Source organism: Neovison vison, chromosome 1 (assembly GCF_020171115.1).
Source record: "Neovison vison isolate M4711 chromosome 1, ASM_NN_V1, whole genome shotgun sequence".
NCBI lineage: Eukaryota > Metazoa > Chordata > Mammalia > Carnivora > Mustelidae > Neogale > Neogale vison.
In genome coordinates this window covers 14,690,545-14,714,235 of record NC_058091.1, presented here as the reverse complement: position 1 = coordinate 14,714,235, position 23,691 = coordinate 14,690,545, and the positions used below count along the sequence as shown (strand labels likewise).

The 23,691-nt window shown below is 38.8% G+C and overlaps 1 protein-coding gene across 3 annotated transcripts in view; it reads left to right on the top strand.

The window, feature by feature from the left end:
- ESR1 (estrogen receptor 1) overlaps positions 1-23,691 on the top strand; it is a 408,797-nt gene that overhangs the window by 314,062 nt on the left and 71,044 nt on the right. For all 3 annotated transcript variants that reach the window (XM_044243919.1, XM_044243928.1, XM_044243911.1), the window contains exon 6: positions 10,472-10,610. In XM_044243919.1, coding sequence (XP_044099854.1) covers positions 10,472-10,610 — 139 coding nt within the window. The remainder of the gene's footprint in view (positions 1-10,471; positions 10,611-23,691) is intronic.

Sequence of the window (23,691 nt, the reverse complement as noted above, 5' to 3'; positions counted from 1 at the left end):
GTTGGTGGGAATGCAAGTTGGTGCAGCCTCTTTGGAGAACAGTATGGAGATTCCTCAAGAAATTAAAAATAGAGCTTCCCTATGACCCTGCAATTGCTATTATTTATTTTTATTGGGAAATATTATAATCCACAGGGAGTCAACATTCTTTTTTTTTTGTTAAGATTTTATTTATTTATTTGACAGACAGAGACACAAGTAGGCAGAGAGGGAGGCAGAGAGAGAAAGAGGGGGAAGCAGACTCCCCGCTGAGTGGAGAGCCTGATACAGGACTCAGTCTCAGGACCCTGAGATCATGACCTGAGCCGAAGGCAGAGGCTTAATGCACTGAGCCACCCAGGTGTCCCTAGGGTCAATGTTTCTTGATGGAACTCAATACCAAGCCAAGGGCCATGTTGAACCAATAAGAAATGAAGTAGTTCTTGCTTTGAAGATAATTAGCATTTAGAGAATATCTCTTAGAGGTTCTCCCAGCTACCCACCTTATCTTTAGCATGGTTATTTAATGGCCTGGCAAGATCTGCTGTGCTTATAAAAGAATTCATCATGGGTTAAAGGAAAGTAGTCTCTGGCTTTCTAATTTCTTTATGGGCTCTCTCTACAGGCGTATATATAAGGTCAGTGATAACTGACTTCAGATCTGGGTTGGAAGAGGCTGAAATGATTTTCCTTTATTTTGTTGTTTGTTCTCTTTGGTGCTGAATTTCAGGTAGGTTAATGGCAAGAATGTGAGAGGTGGGGAACTGGAGGAAGATTGGAAGTAAGGAACAAACTTTTCTAAATAAATCCCCTGTGTGCTTGTGGGTCTCTTGGGTCCCCTCTGGCCTCAGACTTGGGGCTGCCTACCCCCTTCCTGGGATGGGATCCTATGCCTTATCCTCTGGTTTCTCAGAGGAACAGTTGTTATAGATTTGATACTCAACATTTCTGTTACTTTTTGGTGGTTTTGCTTTGGAAGACTCCCATTTGAATGTTCTGAATTTAAGTGAAACGATGAGAAAATAAGCCTCTTTTTTGCTCCTAATTCTTTCTAGAACTAGATGTCCCCAGGTCATCAACAATAATGGATGTTCCTCTAGCAAGTGTGTGTGTGTGTGTGTGTGTGCGCGCGCGCGCACCTGTGTGAGAAAACACTCCCTAAGACTAAGATAATCATCAATTCTGGTTTCATTGAGTGGCTTAGGCAGTGGGGAGGCAGGAGGAGGAAATCATCGCTGCCCATTTGTTTAGGGGACTTGCTTAAAAAGAATCGTCTGCTTCCCTCTCAGTCTTTGTGTTGACGTTTATAGTGCTTCCTGGGAGCCTACAGTTATCCGGAAAACTCAAGACTGATGACAATAGTCTTTGAAATGCTTCTGTAGGTATGCTTCTAGGTGGACGGGAAAAAATGTATGTTCCAGGGTACAAGTGCTTGTTGACTTTTTAAACAGAGCCAATCCACGTTCTTTGTGCGTGAACCCAGCACCACCCCACAGTGCTGGCCTTCCTGTGCATTTGCCAAGCACGTCAAAGGACAGGCTTAAGTACTTTCCTTTATAGTTTACTAATTTTTTTCCTTCTTTGGTTTGCAATCTGCTTTCAAAAACTGGAAAATCATTTCTTTTACTTTCTTCCCCTTTCTTCATTTAAGCTGAAATTGATTTTTTTTCTGGGCCAGGAAGGGAAAAAAAATTTAGCGGTAGTTAATACCATTGCCCTTGCTGAATAAAAATAAAAGACTAGTTTACCTTCAAGCTGTGCTGTATCAGAGTAAAGAGCTTTTCTGTCCCTCCAAGGAGGATTTTGACATGAGAGAGTAGAAAAAAATGTATACTTTCAATAGAGAATAATTGTAGCCAATATAAGAAGTAGTAGAATTGTTTATTTGGTGGACGGAGGGAATGGTTTTTTGTGTGTGTGTTTCAAAAATTGGGAAGCTGGGAGACACTCTTAAATCCATGAGCTTCTCCAGAACTCTTCTCAAATGCTTATTGTCATGACAACCATCTCTTCATAAACCAAGGCTCTGAGTATAATACAGATGGGGTTGGTAACAAGGTAGAGTCGCCATCTGCTTTGTTTTCTCTGAGGGACATTTTTTTTTTTTTTGATCCCCAAGTCTAATCCCAATATCTGCAAGTCTTGACTTATTTTTCTTTTTGGAGTCAGATATAGTTGTGAGATTAATTCTTTTCTCCTGACAAACCACTTCCTTATCTGTCATCAGGTAAATAATTTTTTGTTAAATAGAAAGGAAAAAATGGGGGGATAGTTAAGTGTGTGTGGAAACATATATGTTTTAATGATTTACTCCTCTATCTACTTGGCAAAATCTGGTATGAGATGCCTTGTAATTCAATAGTACAGTCAAAAGTAAGGCCAGAAAAAGGAGGAGTAAGGCAGTCATTTCCCCAGGAAACAGGTAAAATCATTATGGCCTTCGATATTGTATTTATGTCTGTGCTTCCTGACCTAGGGCTTCATGCATTCTGTGGTAAGCCCTGTTGTTCTTACTCTCCAACAAAAGGAACACATCGACTCTTTAGGAGAGGAAAACCTTTCTTTATTATTAAATTTAGAGGGCAATTTGCAGAATAAATGGATGCTTACATGAGGGATGTAACTTCATCTATCCCTTTCCCAAAGATGCAATGACATACTCAAACCTGAGGACATAATTTTTAATAAGAAAATAGTCACCATTTCACAATTCGATGATCAGAATTAAGATCTCTCCAGCCTTAGAAAAATAAGAAAATATGTATCTGGCCATTTAAAAGTGTGTTGTCAACAAAACTGCTAAATAGAAGTTCAGGGAAATATTTTACAAAGCTCCTATTTAAGGTCAAGAATAATTTCCTTCCTTGTGTTTTAATTATTTTACATATGCTACAATATATAATCCTAAACCTTAAGATCTTGAGGTGCTTTTCAAAATACCTCTACTTTTCTTACCAGTCAAAGAAGTTCTATAATTACCTCTCTAGATCAGACACAATTTATTTCCATACACATTTTTTCATATCCTATGTGTTGATGTGTTTTAAAAAAATCAAATATTGCTAGGTAAGCAAAATGTAACCATAAACTACTGTATACACAAATCTATACCTAGAATCATTTATGATGAGTATACAATAAATTGGGCCTAAAGTCGAGGGGGGACCTGGCTGGCTCAGCCAGTAGAACATGACTCAATCTTAGGGTCCTGAGTTCAAGCCCCACACTGGGGTTAAAAAAAAGAAAAGAAAAACCTAGCCTAATGTCCAGAGTGGGGGGAAAAATGCTAGAAAATTTCTGAAGTAAAGTCTAAATATATTTTTCATGGGCAAGTCTAATAATTTTTCAAAGAATTGTTATAAGGGGTATGGTTCCTTGAATATAGTGTGGGGGATGGTGGTTAAAGCCCAGCAACAGTTGGGGTGCCTGGGTGGCTTGGTCAATTAAACATCTGACCCTTGATTTTGGCTCAGATCATGATCTCAGGGTCTTGGGATTGAGCCCCACACTCAGCAGGGGCTCTTCTCTGCCCCCCGCACCCCACCCCCGCCGTGTACAAGCTTTCTCTCTCCCAAATAAATAAATCTATTAAAAAAAAAAAACCACCATAGTTGAATTGGTAATGATGTCATAAATGTCCTCATTATATTATATGAAAACATAGTACCCTTGTCAGGCTAGAGAGTCAAGAAAGTGTGGATTTATATAGATATCATGACCTCATCATCTGTAATTCCTTCAACATGCAGTCATCTTAATAAGGAGCATTTAAGATACACACCATTCATTCAAAAAACATTACTTTGGTTTACTTTAAAAACTCTGCCCTGAATTCTCCAAACTCAACTCATGGCTATCAACCATGCTCAACGTGACATTTTCAAAATTTCAAATTTGTCACATTCGGTTCTTCACTTAACCACTGGTTTTTATTGCTGAGCATTGCCTGGAGAACACTGTTTTATTTCCCAAGGCAGGTCATCACCACAGTGCAAGTTTTATTCTCTCTTAAGACAAATAAGGAGCAGCAAATACAGAGTGGAAGTCTGCTGAGTTCAGTAGGAAACCATCAACCATTTATATTGGGGGGTATGAATACAGCTGGATTCCGGATTTGCTAAACATCTTGAAATGCTTTGAGTGTAATAAAACCCCAAACGTGCTTTCTTTTCTCATTTCTTCACATATGTATTTTAGGAGAAATATAATCCACATGCTCTTGCTCCTTCCCACTTTTAAATCATGAAAACTTTGTTTTGTAAGAGCTGTTTGATGTCCAGGAAGTCTTTTATCCTTTTTTATTAGGTTATTTTTGTATATAAATAAGAAGAAAAATATAAACAGAAAACACAGCTGACTTAGGGCAAACACAAAGTGCCCAATTTAGGTTTGAAGCTCTAAATCTAAAATATTTTGAAGCAAAACATTTCTTCTGGTGCTTTGCAAAAGTTGTGTCCCTTTCTATTAGGAAGAAGTTCCAGGCCTGTCGGGATGAATAGGAAGGAGAATGAATATCACTGAGAAGGACTCTCGTACTTCAGGACTTCTGCCAAGTCCTTTACTTTTATAATAACTTGAAGTGGTAGGTCAGTCCATCTGCATTTTTCAGATGGGAAGAGCTTTCAGAGATCTTAAGTTACTGGCTGTAGGCCACGGAAGAATTTCAAGTCAGGTCTACTTGACTTTTCAGTTCATACTCTTTTCATTACTTCTGTCCTCCTCATTCCATTGGGAGGATGGGGAGGAAGGTTGGTGTACCCTCCTGATAATCAAAAAAATTCCATGTTGGAAATAGCTTGTCCTAATCGGGCCTGAGAATTGAGGGCTATTGTAACCTCCAGAAAGTGTCAGCTTGGTATTGGCAATGTGGATGTCTATTAGTATGGTGATTGCACAAGAGTGTTGGATAAGTGGTATTGTGCCAGAGGGGGGCCTGTGCACCCTTCCCTTTCTTACAGCAGAGGAAAGCCAGAATGCACACAGACAGGGTGGCATAGGGCAGGCTGGGGAGGAGGCCCATGCTCTTGCATTGTGATAATCTGTTGCCACTTATATACCTTGTAACAGTGCTATGTATTTGGTGAGAGGGGTGCATGATATTTAAATGGGTTCAGCTCATTGCTTAAAAATTTTTCAGTGCTTATATGTTGTTGGGTATAGCTTAAAGAGTTGTAGGATGGGAATCACAATTTATAAATAGGACTGCATAAAAAGAGGATCTAAGAATTTATTTGGAGGCAGGAGCTTGTATCATGGGGTACATGTCCTTAGTATGACATCAAGTGGCCATTTTCTGGAGAAAAAAAGAGAAACTATTACAAATGGAGAGCATGAAGACTGCTTAGCATTTGAACTGGGACGTAGGTCCCTCTGGTATTATCTGTTCTGTAGGCTTTCTCCCAGAAATCCCCAATTTTGTTCAGCTTGTAGCTGTCTTTATGCTATAGTTTCATGTTCCATTCTTCTCCTTCCCCCTTTCTTCTCCTCTTCTCCTTCTTCCCCTTCTCCCTCTCCTCTTCTTTCTCCTTCCCCTCCCCCCCCTTTTCCTCCCCTCCCACTCCTCTTTCTCCTCCTCCACTGAGTCTTTGGTATCCAGAGGAAGAGATGAATTATTTAAATCTCCTATTGAGTTAAAGCAATACAAAAAGCATTTAATAGGCAATTTCAAAAATGACATTTTGGAGAACATTGGGGTCATCCTATGACTGAGAACATGATTAATTTTTTCTGAAGGTCAGGAAACTAATATTTTTTTCCAGTGGATTTACTAAGGGAACCAACCACCTGGCCTCTAGTTTCGTAGTTGCTTTTTTTTTTCTTCCACAGTGTTTCTACCTCACTTTACATCTCTATAGATTTATCCCATGGAAGTAAGAAATATAATTACCAGAGTACTTATTTTTCCTCATGCTTATCCTGAAGAGCCACTGTGATTTGTCTTTTACCCCACTGCGGTGCAGAATTTTACAAGCATTCATATTATATTAGTCATTTTGCCTAAGGATCTCAGCACACTTTTCAATGTCACTTCTAAGAGTCGTGTCATACCCCATAAGGGAGGGTGAGGCTTGAAGGATCTCCTGTGTGCCAAGGCAAATTTAGTAATTTGTCTGGCAATCTCCAACAGAGTGGGGAAGAAGGTTTAGGGTCTCATGTGGCCCAGGGGAGAAGGAGGACATGCCATGAGCTGCTTTCACAGTTAAAACTAAGATAAAAATCTTACAGGAAGAACTGTTATTTTATAATGGAGGACAGAGGGAGGAATGTATTTATGTGGTGATAAAGCTGGAGAAAATAGAGCCAGTTGTATGTATAAAAGGTTATTTCTCTGTGAAAGAGACCTCTCTCAACTTCATCAGAGCCCTGCCCGCATAGTCCGTGGGGAGTAGGAGGTGAGGCATTTCTGTCTTCCAGGATATTCCATCTGTAGATGCTCTATGACTTGATCTCTGAATGTAGGCTAGAGGAAAAGATCCATGTTTGCTTTCTTTGAAAATTCTATTTTATAAAATGATATTTCCTTGCATCTGATTTCCTTTGGTCTCAACAAACTGTACTTTTTAGGTATCCATTCTGTCTCACTGCTGTGGATTCCACAGGCTCAGGGCCCCTTGTCACTCTCACTGTTGCTAAGATGGGAGTCCCCAGGTGATGGGAGCTGAACTGTCTCTGACTATGTCACCTGGAAGAATATCTGTCATTGATGCCTGTGCTCATATCCCATAAATGATGCTCCCTCCGATCTTCACAGTGGCAACACATTCAAGTATTTGAGAAAGGCCTTGTTGAATGCCTTTATGTTATTGTAGCAGATCCAGTTAGGAATTGTCCATCCTTCCCCTTGTTTATAAGGAAAATAGCTAAGGTTTGAAGCTTCTTGTCCATAGATAGATAATATAATTTCATTTGGGATTTAGGACATTATTTGTCTCCATTGATGAATTGAGAGTCTTTATTTATTTTTTTTAATAGAGTTTTTTTTATTTTAAATTTTAATTTTTATTTATTTATTTGACAGAGATCACAAGTAGGCAGAGAGGCAGGCAGAGAGAGAGAGGGGATGCAGACTCCCTGCTGAGCAGAGATCCTGATGTGGGGCTTGATCCCAGGACCCTGGGATCATGACCTTAGCTGAAGGCAGAGGCTTTAACCCACTGAGCCACCCAGGCGCCCCCAAATTGAGAGTCTTTAATGGGCCGTCTTCAGGAGCCTTCACATTCATGGGGAAGGTTGATAGTCATTTTGCACCCACACCACCTCCACTCATGCCCCAGGAACTTGCAGAGGACACTATGCAGGAGATGCATCAACCCTTGAATGAAGGCAATGCACACAGTTGGGAAAGATGACTAAACAGACTCTTTCTTTTTGAGAGATCTATATCATCTCAACAGAAGGCCCCAGCAATTCTGCTGTACTCAGACTAAGAACTATTGCTAGCAGACCTACTTCAGACAGATTTCATAATCACTAGACTTGTGTGGTACAAATGGTTATGGTGAGCTTCTGAGGCTCCCAAGAGACCACTAAAACTGTCAGACTTAAATAGCACTGAAGATTTGAAATGAGAATTTAAAAGTATGATTCAGTTTACTATGTAAGGTTGCTACCAGAAAACACTCCTTTGGTGTTCCAAAATCGAATGGTTGTGTGGCCAACTGGGGTTCTCTCGAAGGATACTCACCAATCTCATCCTGCGTGATTGAGGTTTCTGGAGGGTATTGAATAGCAGGGTGTACGTGTCATCATGGATGACATTATCACTTGGTTATATTTTTTCCCATATAAAACAGTGAATGTCATGAAAGGAGACATCACTCTTCTAAAAGATTTGTTTATTTTAGAGAGAGAGAGAGAGTGAGTGAGAGAGAGCGTGGGGGGAGGAGGGGCAGAGGGCGAGGGAAAGAGAGAGTCTTAAGCAGACTTCATGCTAAGCATGGAGTCTGACACAGGGCTCAATCTCATGACCCTGAGATCATGACCTGAGCTGAAACCCAGGAGTTGGTCGCTCACCATACTGTGCCTCCTAGGTATCCCAGAAGACATCACTTTCTAATGTTAACATTTCTGAAAGGGAGTTTAGTTGACAGTGTCCATTTACAACGCTATTCTGAGACTTTACCCAAAAGATTGAGGTAAAATCTTAGAGAATTAAACTTCCTTGAGAGCTTTCCTTTTAAGTACTACTCACTGGAGTCAATTTATCCCATTAGACATTGGGTACTGAGAAAAAGAAACATTTCCTGTTGCCTGAGGCAGTGTTTCTTCCAGAACAAGGTTAGTCCATTTTGACCCAGTGTACTCCAGAGGTAAATAGCTGTAGGTTGTACAGATATCTGTTCCTTTTTCTATCCAGGAGGCCTGAAAACCAGTTATGGTATTTTAATACCCAGTCATGGTTTTTTTGTTTGTTTGTTTGTTTTTTAATGAACAGAGCTACCAATTTTTTTCTCCAGTTGCAAGCCCTGATTTCAGTGAGTGAAACTCACTCTTTACAATGGAAGACAGATTCCCTGAGAAAGTCTACACTGTAATGGGCCTTGGAATGGTTGATTGATATAGGAGAAGGTGCAACAGATACGGATTTTAAAAAGCAGAATTTGATAGAATCATGCATTGGGTGCTTCTGATGAATATGCAGCCTAGCAGAATTTACAGACACATGCATAATTAACATCAATATAATGTATGATAGTGATCTGTTAGAAGCACATGAGAAGATGTGCAACATCATTAGTTATTAGGGAAATGCAAATTAAAACCACAGAACTGGTGTGATACCTCTGTCCATCTACTAAAACATGCTATAGTTAAAAAGAAATGCTACCCCTGAAACTAATAATTTGCTATATGTTAAATAAGTTGAATTTAAATAAAGAATTAAAAAAGAAAGACTGACCATGCCAACTGTCAGTGAGGATATGGAGCAACTAGTGCTGTCATCTGTTGCTGGTGGGAATATAAAATGGACAATTTGGCAATTTCTTAAAAAGTGATATAAACACCTACCATCTGGTCCAGCCATCAGAGTCTTAATTATTTACCCCCTCCCCACCAAAATTAAAGCCTATGTTCATACAAAAAAATTAGTACAGAAACTGCTCATAAAAGTTTTATTTATAAGAGCCCCAGACTGGAAACAACCCAAATGTCCAATGAAAGAATAAGCAAATTGTATTTATTTATTGTATATTCCCATACAATGAAATACCACTCAGCGATAAAAGCAGTCAACTATTCATACAAGGAGACCATGGGTAAGTCTCAAAATAATTATGCTGAGTTACAAAAGTCAGACAGGAAGATAAGAGACTCTTAGGAATTAGATTAAAATAGTGACAGTGTATAGAAAGGAGAGGAAGAATTTTTGTATTACTTTGAAGATAGAATTGGTGAGGTGTGATTAGGGGATGATGACCTCAGGGGACATAGACTCTGAGGTCTTTGTGTAGCTGGGGTTTCTCTGTATGGTTAGTCACCTATTTAGCAGTAAGGATGGCCCATGTATGTATCAGAAATGAACAGCTAATTGTTTAATACTTCAAAGCCATAGTAAAGGCTCAATAAATTGGCCGTCTTCTTCCTCTTCCTTTTCTTCCTTCTCCCCCCTCCTGCACCTCCTTCTCTTTCTTCTCCTTCACTTCTGACCCCTCCTTCCCCCCTTTCTTCTCCTTCTTCTTCCTCCCCTTCTTCTCCTCCTTCTCCTCCCTCCACCTGTTCTCCTCCTCTTCCTCCTCCTCTTCTCTTCCTCCTCTCCCTTTTCCCCTTTTCCTCTTGCTTATTGTTGTTGTTATTATTATTATCATTAGGCATCTGCCATATTGTCAATCATGGTTGGGAAAAAATTCAATCTCCCATTAAAGCCTTTATCAAAAAAGGGCACCTTATTATTTATTATCAGAAGTAATTATAATGTCACCTTTATTCCTCTGACTCATTCCCCCCCCCAAGTTATTTATTTTATTAGCCTTTTTTTTTTTTTAACATAGTGTGAAGAAAAAGAAGAACATGGCTTAGGGATGAAGCAAAGAAATGGAAATTTAGTGACTTCAGTCCTTGCCTATGCTCTAATTCCTGTTTGGTTTAAGACAATAGTTTAAATTTCTTGTACCTAAATATCTGCAACTGAATTAGAAATGAAACATAGCAATTGCATAGGACTATTAGAGATACCAAAGTAAAAAAAAAGTCTAAGATAATAAATTATAACATGAAGTATAGAACTTTATAGAAAGTTAAGGGGGTTGTGTAAGTTCGTATATTTCTAAAGATGAGATACTCAGGCACCAAGAAACTTGTGGCTACATTAATGTTCACTGATATACTAGGTTTAAAAATAGTTCCTTGGCTTTCCTATCCAGTGTGCTTCCATTACATCCATACCATCTAATAGGAATTAGACCTCACCAGTTCAAATGCCTGCTTGCATTCATTTCACTAGGAATGATGACTTTCCGTTTTAAGTCAGCAGGGTTTTCTTGTCTTGTTTTAGGCTTTGTTGATTTGAGCCTGCATGATCAGGTCCACCTTCTGGAATGTGCCTGGCTAGAGATCCTGATGATTGGACTTGTCTGGCGCTCCATGGAGCACCCAGGGAAGCTCCTGTTTGCTCCTAACTTGCTCCTGGACAGGTAAGTGACCTGACCAAAGCTTGGCGGAAGTGCATCCTTTATAATCAGCAACTTATGCCTAAACCTCTTTTATTTGGTACTCCACGAAGTGCCCAAGAACTTTATGAGCTATGTTTACTTTACAAAGGGGTGAACGTGGGAGATGCAGTCTAGTGAATTTCATGGGAAGCTAAGGACAGCTTTCTGCTGGAGGATGCTAGATGTCTTAATAGAACATCCTCAGAGCAGTATGTTATTTTGAATATACACATATATAATTTGTATATTATATGTACATATACATATTAAATGAATGTTTATATATATACACATACATATGCATGTTTGTATATATATATATATATACACACACATATGTATGTATGTTTGTATTTATACACATCTATATAACCATGGACTCTAATTTTCTAACTCAACCTTCATCTTGTGTTACATATATTTAAAAAAAAAATGAATAAACTCCCTTTAATTAAGGTCTCTTTTGGCCCACATACACCCAAACCAGAATAGCCTCTTCATTTCCTTCTCCAATTTTCCTATCAGTTAAAGGAGGAAATTTGACCATTCTTCTGAAGGCAACTCCCACTTCTATGAATTCATAAAAGTTACTTGTTCATTTTCAAAAATGAAGATTTCAGTTTTCAAATGTGCTACCTTAGTTAATGTATTCTATTTGGGTTGACACTTCGCATACATGATGTCCTTTAAACATCACGGCATGCCTGGGAAGCCTACCATTCACACTTGACCAGAAAGAAGCTATTTCAGAGCCATTCTGCTACTCACAAACAGCACATCCAACTGGCCAGTGGGAGAGCCTAGATTGAATTCAGGATCTGTCTGACTTGACACTCCTACTGCCTCTGTCTTGTGCACATGTTTTTCATCCTCTTTCTTGGTCAGTGATGCCTCTGTTGGTTTCCAGGCATACCTAATATTTGTGGCCCACATAACAACTTGAATGGGAAAGGATCATCTTCTAGATGCTTCTTGCAAACTTCCTTTGCTTCTGCTCTAGGGCTGCCAGATTGCCTGTGATGCATCCTTCCACATTCCTTCACTTTGGAGTGCTCCGCTACCTCCCCATCTCCTGTCCCTCTCCAGTCTTCCCCACCTCTGGCGAGTCCTGTGGAGCAGAAACAGTGAAGTTTATTCAAGTACTGGAGAATTGTACAAGTGTTGGTTACCGTTTTTGTCTTTTTGTGTTAGATAGCTTTTGAAAAACATTGATGATACTGCTCAAAAAGCAGATTTTGGTGTTCTAAAATGGAGTCCCATATTAGAGTTTGTCAGAACTTTGAGGATAGCCACTAGTCTTGTTCTTTAGAACTGTGCTCACACTGTATTCTGTGTCTTCTAGAGTTTGTATCTACTGTTCTTCCCTTCTCTCCCTTCCCCTGTTTCTCTGCTCTTGCTGTTTACCCCCTTCCACACTCTTCTTTATTTTCCTTTGTTTCTTCCTTCCTTCTTTTCTTCTCATCCACCTCTTCCTCCTCCTCCTCCTCCAAATTCTTCTTTCTTTTTTTTTTTTTTCAAATTCTTCTTTCTTAATTGTCTTGTGTTACAGTTGTGTGGTTCTGTGACCAAGTTATAACACATTTGCAGACCAATGCTCTTCAGAGCTTAATTTTTTTGGATGTTCATTCATAACTGATCTTCTCCATGATCCCCCATTTCATTCCCTTCTGGGTATGCACTTTCTGAAAACAGTCATCATGTCATTGCATTTTAAATATGAAGGGTCTGGGACACCTGTCTGGCTCAGTCAGTAGAACGTACAGCTCTTGATCTTAGTGTTATGAATTCTGGCCCCACATTGAGGGTAGAGTTTACTTAAAAAAAAAAAAAGTGAAATGATTTGTGACATTAACTTCACACCAAAGAACTCATTTTGCTAATGAGGTATTGATATTGCCTAAGATTTTGTCAGCCACTTGCTTCTCTTTCTTTTCCACATACTTTCACTGTAGGTAGTATTCTCTCAAATCTCTTACCATGGTGTGAATGAGTGAAAGTTCTCATCTGCCTCTTTTCCTACTTTCTTCAGTTCCAGAGGAAGTTCTCACTTCCTCTAGAGCAGGATTTCTCAATTTCTGCGCTACTGACATTTTTGGTGGGTTAACACCCCTCTTCCCCAGTGATAATAACCCCAAATATCTCTAGACATTTCTAAACATGCCCAGTGTGTGGCAATAGGGAAGGTGCAAAATTGACCCTGGTTGAGAACAACTCTTCTAGACTTTTCTATTTCAGTGCCCTGTAAGCTCTTCAGACTCACCATTATCTCTCACTCCAATATATTATCTTCCTTATCCATTTTGTTTCTTTTCTTTATTCTCTGTGTTTGTGACATCAACATTCATCTGGACACTGAAGCTATAAGGTTTGAGTTAATCATGGAGGCCACATGCCCCACCCATCATGTTACCCAGCTGTCAAGTCATTTCTGAGCCGTTTCTGAAATCCATACTTCTCCTTGGTCTCCATCCTTTTGCCCCCATGTGCTCTCTGCACAGGTCCTCACTGTCCCTTCTCCAGATTATTGCCTCTCCACTATAGTCTGTCTGTCTTGGCCACCACCCCTCTTTCCTTCTGTCCGGCCCACACAGTGTTGCCTCTGACTTCTTTCTAAGGCTCAGTTATGATCTTGACACTTCCTGACTCAGCTTCAATTGGCTCTTTCTAATCCTTAGAAGAAACTGTCTAGACTTCTTATCTTGATTATTATTATTATGATATTATATTATTATTATTATGTCTAAACATAAACATGTTTATGTTTACATAAACAGTTACAGTCAAATACTGTAAATGAGGAAGGCCAGTGGGTGCGAGTCCAAAAGGCGGTGTTGAGAATTAAGTGAAGTTGGTGAGCACTTGTCCAGGCTAAAAACACCTGGATGCTGAATTCAGCCTGAGAGGCATCAACGTAACTACACACTTCAAGTTTTTCTGAAAGATCCTCTGCCTTTAGAATTCCTTGTCAGCAGCTTACCCATTCTTTATGGCTCATTTTAGATGTACTCTTCCATTAAACCCTTCTTCACGCCCTCCCCTCTGTAGGTGAAGGGGGCCTTTCCTTGGTCTCGGTTCTTGTGTGTGGTCTGCTCTCACCCCCCAGCCACCATGCAGATATTGCGATGGCGTGTCTTCTCTTCCTCACCTGCTCGGGGGCTTCTTGTTGGCAGGAACCAGAGCTTGTTCACCCTTTTGTTACCTCTGAAACACAAAGTCTTCTATGATTCTCTAGTAAGTGTTTGTTACTGTCACTGGCTGTGGTCACCTGAGAATAACTTGTGGCCATCAGTAGAATTTACATCATGGGATGGTCATTTCAGCTATTTTGTCATCAAACTCACTCACTTCTTTTTTTTTTTTCTTTCAAGATTTTATTTATTTATTTGACAGACAGAGATTACAAGTAGACAGAGAGGCATGCAGAGGGAGAGGAGTAAGCAGGCTCCCTGCTGAGCAGAGAGCCCGATGCAGGGCTCAATCCCAGGACCCTGGGACCATGACCTGAGCTGAAGGCAGAGGCTTTAACCCACTGAGCCACCCAGGTGCCCCAAACTCATTCACGTCTTATTCATTGCTATTCATCAAATCCTGGTTTGGTCCCATAAAGACTTAGCAGAAATTAAAATCCGTCTGTTTTGAAAGGATTTTTTAAAATTACTAAATGCGTTTGGCTAAGGCTTACACACTGCTTCTACTCCACAGACCTGTTCTGCAGCTTCTGAATTCCAAACAGGGATAAACTGCTTCTTATTTTTTCCCATAACTAGAGCCACTATCGAGTAAACTCCTCAAGATGTTAATGGATTTAAGGACACTCAGGCACATTTTGGTAATTATAAAGGTATATAAATACATGTAAATTATATAAATAATATAAAACATAAAAAATAAAATTTGATTTATAATATAAAATTTTCTATACTTTCCTAGTTAACATGCACCCAAATATCAGGAAATGTCCATATTATAAAATTACCCTTTCTATTGGGGGGATGACTCCCTGTGATGGCACTGATCTATGCATAACAATAAAAATATGTGACCAGCAGCCCATTTGAAGTTCTGTCTACCTGTAAGATGGTTTTGAGTGATAGCTGAGAACAACTGTTTATGTTTTTACCTTGTAGGCTCCTAACCCTCTTAATAACATCCAACTCTCTGATTAGCATAAATCACTCTGTCCTCCCTGTTGGTCTTTTCCCAACGGTGTGTGCCCAGTAAACATGGTTTGTAACAAACGGTAGAAAACTCTAATTGTCAAAGCTTAACTGACAGCTGGTAAGCACAAAATGAACGTTCGAGTCCTCCTCTTAATTTTAGCTCTGGCTTTATGACACAGCCTTTGAAAAGTCAGCCACCTCCATAGGCTGTTTACCTCTGCATAGAAACAGGGAAAAGGGAAAACCAGGAGTCCTACGCAGTCCCGTCACCCACGGATTACCAACGCCGCTCCCTGGAGACGGGGCTTATCTGTGATTGATTACAGTGATGTCCCGTTCTCTCAAACCTTGTGCCTTGCAAGGCCATCAAGAGGATAAAATTTGTCCCGGTGATGCCTTGTAATTACTGAGAGGTTAGTACTGGCACATGAGGTTTAGTGATTACAGGAATATAAAAACCTGCTGGGCTGGCATCCCACATTTGTGAACGGAGGACGTATTTCCTATCTTGAGTCTATTTAAAAAGAGTTATTGCCTGATTTACCCCCGATGACAACCCATGATATCTTGATACTGGTAGTTCAGAGCTTTCCTGGTAGTCATATGCTCGGAGGCTAATTTTACCCTTGGCGTGCTTAGCCTGCCCACACTTTCCAGTTCTTCCCTGTGTCCTGCAGCAGTGAGTTCCAGGCTCTAAGTGCAGTCATCTCTTCCTGCGAAAACCAAGAAATAAAGGTTATTATAAGGTATAAATAAAGAACCCAGTAATTTCTCGCACTGTGTGTGTGTTTTACAAGAGCAAAGTTAAAGATAATAAGAACGCCTGTGAAAGTAATCAGGAAATGGAGAGAACTATTTTCCATTCTAGCACCTAATCCTCTGGTGTGTTTTGGCACCAGAAAATACAAAATATGTCCTCTGTGTCAACTAGGAATGCGTCTCTTCGTTTAGTCCTACTCGAGTGCCCACATTGGAAAAATATAGACCTAAAAACAGAAGCAGAAATGCTCAACCTATATCATCCCTGGTGGGGTCTCTTTGTTCTTGCAGGAGTGCCATTTATGATGCTGGAAGGCAGATGTAATGTTAGAGGAAACAATGTAAATTGCGTGTTCAGTAGGACTATCCAGTTTCCAAGGGGTAGTCTAATTCTGTTTGGCTGGCGCCATCAGCGCTAACAAATTCTGAGAAATATTTGCGGATTTCTCAGTGAAGCCAAAGCACTCTGTTTTGGGTCCTGTTCACTCTCAGAGAAAAAAACTGTTCATCCGTTTGAAGAGCAGGGCTTAATTCAACAAGCAGAATATTCCCTTCACCCAGCTTCTGGCCAGAGGGTTGTTGACCTAGCTCTTCCCCTCGCTCCTGCTTCAGGAGGCTCTGCCTGTAGGAAATCGTATCGAGCAGCAGAAAGTTCTACTTGGAGGCATGGAATAGGAATGACTTCTCTTCCTTAAGAGAAAAACAGGTTGCTGCACCAGAGAGAACATTTGGCCTCTTCTACTAAATAGCAGACTGTTTCCAGATGATACATTCATTTTAAATGGAAAAGAAAAAGTCATTTTCTAGAAGCAAGAACATTTCTCATTTTGGCTTGTTTATTGTAAATATTTCAGGAAAAAAACATGTAGATAAAAACATGCAAATAAAACAGTGCTTCCAGCAACACTGTTATGGGCCCTTTCTCTAAAAAAAAAATAATTTTTTTTTTTCCTGTGTAAAGCTTGATGTAAATTCTTTGCAGATTCTTTACTTGGAAGAGTAAAAAATAAAGTTCTGGAATAACTTGATGAATTCAGAATGTAATCTGTCCAAAGCTTTCTCAAATATGAAGAGAGGGACCTCTCTATATATTCCCTTTGCAGACTTCTCCTCTCTCAAGCCTTCTCAAGAGGAATAAGCTTGTAAAAAATGTGTGCCACATGGAAGGGAGCATTAGAGGAGCTGGGGACACAGGTGCAGTGGGAGGGGTGAGGGACAAGTGATCCACCCATCAGAAAAGTCAGTCCTGGACCGTAGACAGTTTTCATGACTCTGGGAGTTCTGCTGGATGCCCTCTATAACTTTCCAGGTGTGCTTTGGTTTGCATAACTGTTTGCTTCATTCATATCTCAAGAAATGTATTCATGACCTTTTTTCCACTCTACTTTATAGAATTGGATTAAAAAAGAAGAAAAGAGGACAACATTTATTTAACTTCTTCAGTGAGTGCAATACTGTGGTGGGTTTTCTTCTATGCTGTATCTCATTAACTGTATGAGCATACAGGTTAGAAAGATTACTTATATTCTGACCCTGGATCCCTTGGTTCTTTCCAGTTCTGAGTCTTTAATGACTGAACAGCAGATGCCAATTGACTGATTTGTCAAAGTGTTTCATTTAACATGCTGACAAACCCTGGGAATATGACATTGTAAACGGTACTGGAGAAAAATTGAGGCCAAAAAAAAAAAAAAAGAGAGAGAGAGAGAGATTAGCAACCTGCTGTTATTACTGCTTACCTGTAATTGAAAATGAATCAAAATATTTATCAGACTAAAAACAAGTTGCATTATACACTTTAAATGGGGTAATTATATGATGTGTGAATTTTATCTCATGGAAGATATTAGACACACACATAGACGTGTGTGGGAGCATACTGGAATTTCAGGAAAAGTCACCTTGACCATCAATTCATGAAAGCATGGGTAGGGGTTCTATTGAAAAAGGCAGAAAAACTAAACACTGAAACAAAGGTTTCTCCTTAAAAACAAAGGCAACTAAGTAGCACTATATTATAAACCTTGCTAAGCCCCAAGTCTTTAATTTCTCAAAAGGAATAAGCCTGTAAACAGTAAGGATCCGCTCAATGTAAAATTGCTCCGGAGGAGAAGGCAGAATTCCAACCCAAGAATTAATCCTGTGTAGGAGGTTATTTTGACTTCTTACATTTCTATGTACCACATTATTTTTGTATTTACCATTTATTATTAACAATTAAACATCAGCTTAATGGACTTAAATATAATCAAAATAGTACTTTTGACAGTTTAATTTTAAAATATCTTAATATTATGTAAGGCATACATACTACACAGGGATAATCAAGTAATCCCCTTCAGATCTGCTTTCATCGCGGGTACCTCTCCATAGTCGGCATCAGAAATTCTGATTCTCATTCATTTTAATGAGTCACATTAAAATCCAGTGATAAAGACCAAGTTCAAGTCTGTGTGAGTTAGGATTCAGAGTAAATCAACTTAGTAGATATTTATGGAGAACCCCCAAGTCTCTGGGGTTCTTTTTTTTTAAAGTCTCTGGGGTTCTGCATGATACTGGAGGATATGGGAAAAAAAATGTGTAAAAATCAGACCTGTCTTCAGGGAATTTACTGTCTACTGGTAGAGTAATATTGTTACACAAATGAATGCAAGCAAAAGCAAGACCTAAGCAGTTCCCCACTGCACCCCAGTTCATTCATATCTAGTGTATTTTCCTCCATCAATTTCTAATGGTTATAGATTCTGGGTAAAAATCAGTCCTTTATGTACACTTGCATTTATGTACCAATTCACTCGACATTTCCATGCCGGCATAAATACATTTATTGTACATTCATCCTGTCTTAAAATATACTCTAATACAAATAACTCTGAAGGTGAGAACATGCTATATGTTCGTCATTTTGGAGCTGTCAGGAGGGCAATAAAAGGTTTATCAAGGGCGATGATCACAGATTACCCATCTTTGATATATTTCTTATGTCAAGGTATTAGTACCACTTGGATATTTTCCTATTGATGATAGCTCTTAATTTTATGAGTATATCAATGTTTGGCTTCAGTACAAAAGAAATTACTGTGTTTGTTTCCATTTCCTATTATGAATCAAAATTGTCTTTACTATTAGTGTCATGGTTATTGAACTTATGATCTATGATTAAGTTCCCTTCTTCTCCCCTCCTCCTCTTAGTGTTCTTGACTTCTCCTTGTGGGCTCCTAATACAAAGAATAAGGATGGATTTTTTTCTTCTGATGCTTCTATGACATTTTAAGTCATTAAATATTCTTATTCACGTTTTACCTGTATTTTCATTTCAAATGGAAAAGAGATGAAAAAAAGCGCACCATTGGTTATTTTCTTCGGTTTTATACCATAGTAGAGACTCAGTTTCTTAACCTGTTTACATGATTTACCACTCCTCCTTGCCACTGATTTTAAGATCCATCATGACTTAATTGTTGAAAAACAAGATGCAACAAGCATGGTACAATGGTAAAGAAAGGCTGCTTACTGTATACCCTTGAGAGGAAAAGGGCTTCTCCTGTATCATCCGGGTTTGGTCAGGATGAGCAGTTGAGGTTGCACCTGGGTCCACTTCAGCCTCTGAGGAGAGGAGAGCCTGAGCAAACCCTTCCTTGAGTGTGGATGTGTCAGAGAGCCCTGGGATGAAGAAGGTTTCAAGGTCTGTGGTCCTGGCCATTGAATGGATGCCGGTGCTCCGGGCAGGAGTTAGGAAGACAGGGGGAAGAGTGGTGCTGGGGACATCCTGAGTTCTTCTTTATACATGTTGAGTTTAAGGTGTAGAGAGGATGTTCTGAAGGTCATGTTCAGCAGGAAGTTGAATGTCAGAGGAGAGATGGAAATCAAAGACTCATGTCATCTTCGTAGTTAAAAGGTGGGATGAATACGATAAGCAGACAAGACGGTGGAGAAGGAGATGTCTGAAGGGCTGAGGAAAGACCTCCTCAAAGGCTGACCTTTAGGAGTTGTAAGTAGAAGAGAATTCCCACCTGCCCTCCTGGGGCTAAGGCAGAATCGTTTGAGAACAGAAGCACAGTCTCTGATTCCAAGGGAGGGATGGCTTTCCAGAGGAGAAGGATAGTGAATTATGCTAAATACTACAGAGAGGTGTGTAGGAGCAAGAGGAAGGGACTAAGCATTTGTTAATTAGGCATCACAGTTGTCCCGAGGAGGACAGTTTTAGTAAAGAAGTAGAAAAACAACAGCAACAACAACAACCAGAGTATCAATGCGTTAAATGAGAGTATAATGTATAAAAGAGAAGACGGGCAGGAAAAATTAGTGAAAGGAAATATAAATTAGCTTTTTGAAATATTTGGTGTTCAAAAAGCTATGAAGCTCTGGTTGCTGATAGCAGCAGCATCAAGGGGAGCTGCTGTCCTAGTTCCGTCCAGTAACGGCCTACGAGAATTTTTTACTGCATTATGGGCTAGTGGAGTTTTGTTTATTTAGTGTGCATCAATCAGTTGATTGATTATTTTATTTTATTTATTTTTTATTGAGTTCAATTAGCTGACATATAGTACATAATTAGTTCTTGATGTAGTATTCAATGATTCATTAGTTGTGTGTAACACCCATTGCCCATCAGATCAGTGCCCTCCTTAATGCCCAATCAGTTGATTTATTATCCTTTTTTTGGTGCTTCAGTTGTGCCATCTGTGGCTAATAGAGTTCCTTCATGTGACTTCTGTGTCATTCATCCTTAATGCCTCCTTGAACATGTCCTAACCTTGTTGTAAATTTTGTAAATTTATTTTTATAAATTTATTGTAATTTTTTTAAAATTTTCTGCCCCAGAGATGGAACCAACATTCCTTTAAGGAGGGCTTATTTGTTTCCGAGAAATTGGTATTTAGAACTCAATCTTGGCACTTGGTGTGTTCACTATTTTTGAGCTCCCGTTACCTATAGATATTTCAATGGATAAAATTAGGATATAAGCACCTTTGAAACTATATGTATATTCATATACCCTTTATATCTGAAAGTAGTCATTATATATAATATTCTGCATATTGCTTTGGAGGTTTCAACATGTATGTGTATAAAGAGCTTCCTTATTCCTTTTTATGACTATCTTCTATTCCATTGTGTGGAATCCCCTATGGATTGACATGTAGGTTTTTTCCAGTCTTATGCCATAAAGAACAAAAAAATGCCACAATAGATAACTTTGTGGTTAAGTCATTTTGTACTTTTTGCAGTCTGTCTTTGTGATAGATTCCTAGAAGTGGGATTATTGCGTCAAAAGATACATGCATACACATCCCTGGTCATCAAAGAAATGCAAATCAAAACTGTAATTCATTATCACCTCCCACCTGTCAGAATGGCTAAAATCAACAACACAAGAAATAAGTGTTGGTGAGCATGTGGAGAAAGGGGAGCACTTGTGCACTGTTGGTGGGAATGCAAACTGGCATAGCCATCGTGGAAAAAGCATGAAGATTCCTCAAAGAATTAAAAATAGAACTACCCTACATTCCAAGTAATTACTACTGGGTGATTACCCCCCAAAGTACAAAAACACTGTATCAAAGGGGCACATGTACCCCTATGTTTATTACAGCATTATTTACAATAGCCAAACTGTGGATCATCAATAGCCAAACATCAACAGATGAATGGATAGAAAAGATGTAGTATATATCTACATACAGTGGAATATTATTCAGCCTTAATAATAATAATCAATTGTTAAGAATTAATATTGATATTAATTCTTAACAATTGATTATTATTAATATTATTCAGCCTTTAAAAAGAATGAAATCTTGTCATTTGCAACAATGTGGATAGAGCTAGAACGTATAATGCTAAGCAAAATAAATCGGTCAGAGAAAGATGAATACCATATGATCTCACTCATGTGAAATTTAAGAAACAAACCAAATGAGCAAAAGGAAAAAGAGAGAGAGAAAGACAAATCAGACAGACACTTCATTAAAGAGAACAACCAAATTATTGCCAAGGGTGCTGGGTAGGGGATGGAGGAAACTGGGGTTGGGATTTAAAGAGTATGCTTATTGTGATGAAATAAAATAAAACAAATGGTCGAAAAATACATGCATACACAATTTTTCTAGATATTAGAAAATTTATTTACTACCCATGACACAGGGTGTCATTGTGTTTTTCCACCATCCATGTAGAAGAGGGTTTGTTTTTCCACAGCTTCTCCAATAGACTATGTCGTCAAACTTTTGGATTTTTGCCAATCTGATAGGCAAGAAGTATCCCAGGATGGTTTTAAATACATTTCCTTTTATTTTTGAATGAAATCAAGCATCTTATTTATGTATTAGGTTCTCTTTCATTTATGCTTTGGTGATTATATATTCATACTTTTGTCAATTTTTGTACCAGCTTATCTTTTTCTGTTCCTTGATTTTTTAGGAGCTGTATGTATGTTAGAGATAGATGAGCTTTTCTTATTATAGGTTGCCAAAATCTTTTCTCAGTTTCTCATTTACATTTCAACTGTTTTTGGAGGATTTTGCTGTATAAAATGCTTTTGTAAGTTAAGTTTGATAGCAAAAATATATTAATTTTCCCATTATTGGACTGATTTCCCTACCTCCAAATTATAATTATATTCACTTCTGCTTGCTCTTAGTACTTTTTACTCTTATGTCTTGGGTCTGTCCATTTGGATTTTATCTTGATATACAGTGTGAAATAAAGATTGATTTTTTTATATTTTTCCAAATGGCTTTTCAGTATTGCCAGTACCATTTATGAAAAAATTATTTTCTCAAGTGATTTGAGATGCATCCTTAATTACATGCATGATTTCTTCATAAACTTAAATCCTTTTATGAAATTTTACTTATCTTCTAAGGTTTATCAATTTATGATTCATTATCTCATAGCTTTATTTACGGCAGCTCCAAATTGTGTTTTTTTTTTAAATTTATTTATTTTTAAATGAGAGAGAGAGTGAGCACAAGTGAGGGGAGTGGCAGGCAGAAGGAGAAGCAGGCTCCCTGCTGAGCAAGGAGCCCAATGTGGTACTCGATCTCATGACCCTAGGATCATGACCTCCGTGGAAGGCAGCCACTTAACTGGCTGAGCCACCCAGGCTTCCTCCAATTTTTTTTTCTAATTTTTATTTTTTATTTTTTACTTTTTTTGACAGAGATCACAAGTAGACAGAGAGGCAGGCAGAGAGAGAGGAGGGGAAGCAGGCTCCCTGCTGAGCAGAGAGCCCAACGCAGGGCTCGATCCCAGGACCCCGGGATCATGACCCGAGCTGAAAGCAGAGGTTTTAACCCACTGAGCCACCCAGGCGCCCCCCAAATTGGGTTTTAATTCTGGTCAGACTCTATCTCTAATGTGCCTGCTGATTTCTCAGGGGTTTACAGGTGATGTTTCCTGATTTCTTTTTACGGGTGATCTTTAGTATTAACTTGTTTAACTCCATGAGAAAACTTGGTAACGTTAAGATTCTGTTACATATAAATTGGCTTAGGAAGTATTAATGTCTTTATGAGGTTGAATCTTCCCATTTAAGAATAAGTTGTGCCTCTTCATTTGTTCAGATTGTTTTCATGTGTCTTTCAGAAGTGTTTTAAAGTATCCTTGATAGTTAAATGTTATTTTTGTACACTACTACTTTACTGAATTCACTTATTGTTTAGAGTAGTTCCATTAATTTCCATAGGCTTTCCTAATATATAATCATATCATCTGCAAATAGATTGTTTTACCTCTTTCTTTTTATCTCTAGGAATTGAAGTGGTTTTTTTCTTATCTAGTTGTGTTGAATAATAACTCTAATACCTCATAGAAACAGTGGCAAAGTAAAAGCCATTTCCTTGTTCTTATATTCATATTACAAGAGTTTCTATTATTTTTAAAATATTTTATTTATTTATTAATGAGAGACAGAGAGAGAGGGAGGCAGAGACAAAGGGAGAAGCAGGCTCCCCACAGAGCAAGGATCCTGATGAGGAGCTCCATCCCAGGACCCTGGGATCATGACCAGAGCTGAAGGCAGACTTAAATGACTGGGCCACCCGGTGTCCCGATAAGAGTTTCTATGGATTTCTGTGTTTTTCGGTATTTTAATTAAGAATGAAGGTTATTGTTTTTGCATTAAAATTCTTAAGAAAGTT